The sequence below is a fragment of the Neodiprion fabricii genome, chromosome 4, assembly GCF_021155785.1.
Source record: "Neodiprion fabricii isolate iyNeoFabr1 chromosome 4, iyNeoFabr1.1, whole genome shotgun sequence".
NCBI classification, from domain to species: domain Eukaryota; kingdom Metazoa; phylum Arthropoda; class Insecta; order Hymenoptera; family Diprionidae; genus Neodiprion; species Neodiprion fabricii.
Window position 1 is genome coordinate 38,000,921 of NC_060242.1, and position 6,000 is coordinate 38,006,920.

The following is a 6,000-nucleotide window of genomic DNA, read 5'->3' on the forward strand; positions in this document are numbered from 1 at the left end:
CTCTCTCTCTCTCTGTCTCTCTCATCTTCAAATTTTATCTTAAAACGTGGTGTGTTTTTTTTTTTTTTTGCCACAAACTCATCGCCCATTCGACGGATTGATTTTATCCCGTTTGGAATACCTCGCGTTTCTCCCCTTCCCTCGCTCAGCATCGCAACAGGCCAGCAACCGCGGTTCTTTGTAACCTTATCATGTCTGAGTTCTTCGATCTTGAGTCAGCTTGCTGTTCCCTCGGCAAAACCCTCGCAATCAGTCTAATACCGGTACCCCAAAGCAGTTTGAAACGCCCCCTCGGCTTCACTTGACGAGCTACTTATGCAAGCAACCGAAGTAAAGACCTTTATCGGTAATTATTACCAGTCGTGGGGGGAATCCATTTCCTTAATGCACACAGCGGCTACATTTTCCCTTTGCGTTTATTATTATCATTATTATTATTATAACGTTGTAACGAAATCGACGCCGTATAAAGAAATTTCGTATATAGATGTATATACGGAAGTAGAAGAAAAAACTTCGCACCTCTGGCGAACAGTTCGAATGTCAGATGTTTATTTAACAATTGCGCTGAAGATTGTTTCAAGTTTTTCTCTTCATAAAGTGTTTATATGAAATGCATCCAACCGAAAATACAGCGGGTTGTTTCGTGTAAATGTTCCTAAGTTATATCCGACTGCATTTATGCAATTTAGTATACATTTTACCGATTGACATTTGTCACATTATTTACGATCGACTGAATTCTGACTCGTTCTAGTAGACGTCAAATATTGAACTATAAAAACAAATGTCGATCTTTAATGTGTATCGTGAATTGCATGCATGCAGGCGGATTTTGTTGAAACGTATGGTGCATTGCATAATTGTAGGCGGGTTTAATTTATTTATCAGTGAAAGTGGTCAGTATCTAAAAATTCAAGTCGTTGAAACCTTTGTAAGTAAAAATTTGAAAGAAATAGCGATTATTCATTTGATTCCAAATCATTTACCGAAAAATTATCAAAAAAATTGGAGAGTGGGTGAAACGTGACGCGTAAACTAGGAAACAATGTACCACAAGAAAGTAAATAAACAATATGGTCCAAGATTTGTAAAGTCTTTGTCTTCTTCCAGCGAGTTCACCGGAGCCACGGCAGTGTCCGTACCTCGGTAAGTTCACGGTGACGGGAATGAATCGAAACCAGAGAAACACGCGGGAGAATCGGCGGATCCACGAAGTTCACAGGGACAAGGAGAAGGTGCGCCACGCCCAGGAGAAGACGTTCGAGGTGGAGGCGAGGCGGGCGAACAACGATTACCTCGTTCACGAACGGCGAGGCAGGAAAACGCGGTCCAACAGGAGGGTGGGCCGCTCGCCTCGGGCCCCGCGAGGCGCCGAGGGGCCCGAGGACCTCCTCGAGGGCGCCGAGGACTTTACGAGACGGCAGCGCCGGTTTTGGGGCCCACGAAGTGAGGAGGGGGGCGGCGACGGGAAGCCGGACCTAGTTCAGTCCCACGTCGACTACTTCGGGGACTACGACACCGCCTCGCGACCGACGAAGCGCAGCACCCCTTTCGACCTCGCCGACGTAATCAGGCCCCGGCGGGCCTTACGGACCGACGCCGAGCGTGACTCTTCAGACAGGAGGGAGAAACGCGAGGAGGAAGAGTCGGGGTGCGTTTCGGAAGTCACAACCCTCACCGTTGGATGCTCAACCGCTGACAGGATGGAGTTCCAGGGTGATTGCGTTGACGACGATACCGTCACTGGTGAGTTTTCCCGCTCTTTTTCAAATTATTCTTACCAATGCTCAGTGGGTAAGTGGGCCTGAAGTGAAACCGCGTTAGCGATCCGGTAGCTTCTTTATCGACGGGAGTTGTTTAACACGCAATCCTGTGAAACACGCAAAACCCCATCAGGGTAACCGTCTTTAACACCTCTTTATGAAGTCAACGATTAAGACGAAAGAATAGATGTTGCGGTAATCGCCCCGATAATGAAATTTTCAGTTTTTAGTGGTGCTGTATCCTTCGAAGTCTAGAGAATCGTTTAAAAAATATTTATTCATCGCAAATCTTTGATTCTACGAAAGATTCATTTTTTCAAGAAAACGGAATAGTTATTTCTGTTACAAGTGCGAAAATTAGGCGATTTCCAACGGTTACAAAGTTGGTGGTACGAGTCGTTGGACATACGCTATTTCATCCGACACCTGTGAAAGCAAGTTTGAATTGAGAAACAAACGAATGTAATATAATAATATAAAAGAAGTAGATGAAGAGCGATCAAGAGGACCAGAGACACGGACCCGGCTTCGTGAAACTTAACCTAAACGCGCTCACTTCAGATTAAACTCAGCTCATTGACGTCACTGACGGTGCGCAGAGTCCGTGCGTAAAATCAAGTTATCGGAAAGTGCGCATGCGCAAGAAATCCCTAGTCCGTAAAATTGCGAATATCAATGAAACGCACGCGCCAACGGCGTTTTGCCTTTTTATTTGTTTCAACAAAATCCTGATCAATTTATCGAAAAGCTCTAGAATCAATTGTTTCATGCGATTACGAAAAGTCTCAACTCTCTTCTGGTTGTATTCTTTGAGACCTTGATCTGCCAATTAGTACTCAGAAGGAGGTTTCTAGAAATTCTGTTCGAGACGAAAAGTAGGAAAAATTCTTTGACTCGGTCCAAAATTCGGCCAAAAATTGGTAATTACATGTCCCATGTGGGCCATGAGAGTCAGGGCGATAAACACGACTACCAACGATGGTGTAAATTGTTGAACAGCTTATTCCTGCCACGGGCGTTGGTTCGACACGGAGGGCACGCAATTCGTAATTGCGACTCCTCTGGCAACCAGGAGGACGGCATGGTCCAACGACAACAACAGACCGCAGCCATTCCGCAACAGCAGAAGACTCTGTTTCATGTACCGTGAAAGTGGCGGTGTGGTCAGTTTGACCGCCAGTCCGGTCGCTTGTCAACGAGGAGTACCGCCGCCGCCTCCGATGTTGGCCTTCAACGCGACGAGCATAGGTGAGCATCGTCCCTGTTTTCGATAATATTTAACCCAATTAATTCAAACCTCCGATTATCGATGAAATCGATTATTTTTTCTGACAATCCGTTTTTGCATTTGACTCCCATGAACGACGCAACAGAACATCAATTTATGGGATTAAAGTATTAAATTATTATCTTTGTCTTGCTTACTAAGTACCTGTTTGATGTAATTAATGAAAGGTAAATGAGTATTTTTACCTGAAATTGAAATATATTTTTAATGAAACTATGAATTATGGAAAAACTTTACCTATATTGAGACTACATACTGAATTGTACGAAATTTGGATTTCGAATGCACCGTTAAAAAAAAAAAAAAATACGGATTAATTATTCTTGGCTTAACGGCTATCGCTACTACGTAGATGAACTGTTTTTGACCATCTTAAGACCCTCTTTCCAGAAAGAGTGCGAAAAGAAAGATTGAGAGTTTCGTTTAAGACGGAGCTTGATGTACTAAGTAAAAGTACACACAATATTTGTACATCAATATTACGTGTACTGTATACCATAAATATAATATACGTCAACATTAGACTGAAAAATTAATATTTGCTCGAATCACGGCGTTTTATTATATCATTACAAGTTTCAATTTACAATGCAAAGGGGAGAAATTTTATTTCACTTATAATTCCGGATTCAGGGCGAAATTTCCTAAAGCAACGATTGCTTTTGAGATATGCAAACATCAATTTCGTGTAAGATAAATTAATTTTCATTTGCCCGATTCAGCGTTTATATACATATACATGTACATATAGTATATAAAATATGTATACATGATATGCTTTTGCCCCGCGCGTCTTATGTAAAGGGTGTCGGTGAAGTCTCGAGTCGAGAAGGTCAATAATTTCCCGTCTTCCGTCGCTCCAACCTTAATTCGGGACATTCGTCTTTACTTATTTCCTTTTTACTTTCAGGCCAATGCGTGGAGGACAACGCCGCACCGAAATTGAGAACTTCGGGAATGGCGATTAGCTTGGTGATAACGATTATCGCGATATTCAGGTGATTCTGAGTGTGTGTAAAAAAGGAAAATAGAGGAAATCGAGAAACAATTCGACGGACGAGAGAGATACGCTACTAACGTGTATCGATGTATAATATTTCATGTAAAAAGCTGCACATCCGATACTTCGATAAGTTTAATGAAAAAAAAATATCCACACACTTACGCAGACACACGGAAAAAAAAAAATAAACAGTGACATATGTCTGTACAGATTATTATTATTATTATTATTATTATTATTGTTTTTATTATTGTTATTACTATCATTATTGTCATTGCTACTATTATTATATATTATTATACTTAGGTACGAGAGAAAAATATTGGAGGATTGAGAATTTGACCAATCGGAATGTAGCTGTTAGCCTGCGTCTCGTTGAGCCGATTATTCGGCGTGTCCGTGTGACAATCGAGTGAATTGACGATGCAAATGATTGTTGATGAAAGAGAAAAAAAAAAAAAAAATAGTCGCAAAATTGCGGAAATTTGATGCCAAATCGTCACACGCGGCACTCCGGATTCCGTTTGACGAAACGGGAATAGGTTTTTTACCGATAGGTGTTAGGGATTATAGATAGTATATATAATCGGGGGTTAAATGTAAGAACATAGCTATATATATATAAATATATATATATATATACATATATACATATATACGAGTGCGCGATGGGATGTATAAATAATTATGTAAGGGGCTATGGGTTAGACGATATCATGGTGCGTTTGAGACTGTGTGATGTGAACGAGATGCGAAAATGTTTTAATACCCGTGATTATATAGTGTGAAGATTGAGCGGAATATGTAGAAAAATTGGAATAAGTAACAGTAATAATTAAAACAGCATTATGAATTACGATTGAAAAAAAAAAAAACCAATCGATCCGAATCTATAGATATTATTATACATATAACATATTAAACGGGAAGCCCAAAAAATTAACGAATCTCTGTATAGAGTACATAGATATATATAATAATCACCCGATAGGCCGGTGATTGAGGAAAAAGAAAATTAAATGAGAATAGAAATAAAGGATCATGAGAGCAAACTAGAATTTAAGAATTCGTATTACGTATAAAAGAGTGAGGATGTTAATTTCTTATGTAACGAAATAATTTTAACGGAGGATCAGAAAGAAAAACATGAAAGAAAAAGAAAAAAAAAAAAAACAAAAAAAATTAAGTAAATTCAATAAGGAACATGAGGAGAAGAAAAAATTGGACAAAGAAATTTTTAATATAATATTCATCGACAAAACTATCTACCGCTGTGAAAATTATCCGTAAGCAAACACGAACCTGAGGCGAAAGAAAGAGACGAACGAGAAAAAAAATAATGCCGAGAGATTTACCGAACGCGAGAAAAGGAACGGATGAAAAAAAAAAAAAAAACAAAAAAAAAACACACGCATTATAGGTGATCAAGTGAGAAAGTGATTAAACGCAATACAGCCATGTACCTATATTACACACGTACATAGGTGGTAATAAAATTACTTCAAAGAATACTTTTTTTGGGATAACGAAAATAGCGGGACGAATTTGAAAAATTTGTTTAAAAAATTTACGAAAAATAATAATAATCATAATAATAATAACAACAACAAGAACAACAACAATAATAATAATAACAATGATAAAAAAGTAACGAAGAAAAATTCAAAACGTAGAAAATGAAGTCTTCGATCGATCTATTTGTATAATGTAAATTGCTATAACTGTGATTATCCGTTGCGCTGAAAATGCCGCAAGAAATTTATTAGTACGTAAATAATAATAATAATAATAGTAATAACAATAATAATAATAACAATGGTAATAATAAAAATAACACTTGTTTCTGACGCGCTTCGAAGACAAATTTGAGATTGCAAAAATTAGTGATTTTTAAATTTGGCACGGGCGGGGAAAAAGAATAATTAACACAAATCGTGAAAATT

The 6,000-nt window shown here is 38.7% G+C and overlaps 1 protein-coding gene across 8 annotated transcripts in view; it reads left to right on the forward strand.

The window, feature by feature from the left end:
* Positions 1-5,493, forward strand: part of LOC124180502 — a 168,700-nt gene extending 163,207 nt beyond the window's left edge. For all 8 annotated transcript variants that reach the window (XM_046566104.1, XM_046566101.1, XM_046566100.1 and 5 more), the window contains 3 exons: positions 1,114-1,749; positions 2,766-3,014; positions 3,965-5,493. In XM_046566104.1, the coding sequence (XP_046422060.1) occupies positions 1,114-1,749; positions 2,766-3,014; positions 3,965-4,056 (977 nt within the window). In that variant the 3' untranslated portion in view covers positions 4,057-5,493. The remainder of the gene's footprint in view (positions 1-1,113; positions 1,750-2,765; positions 3,015-3,964) is intronic.
* Positions 5,494-6,000: the final 507 nt, after the last annotated feature.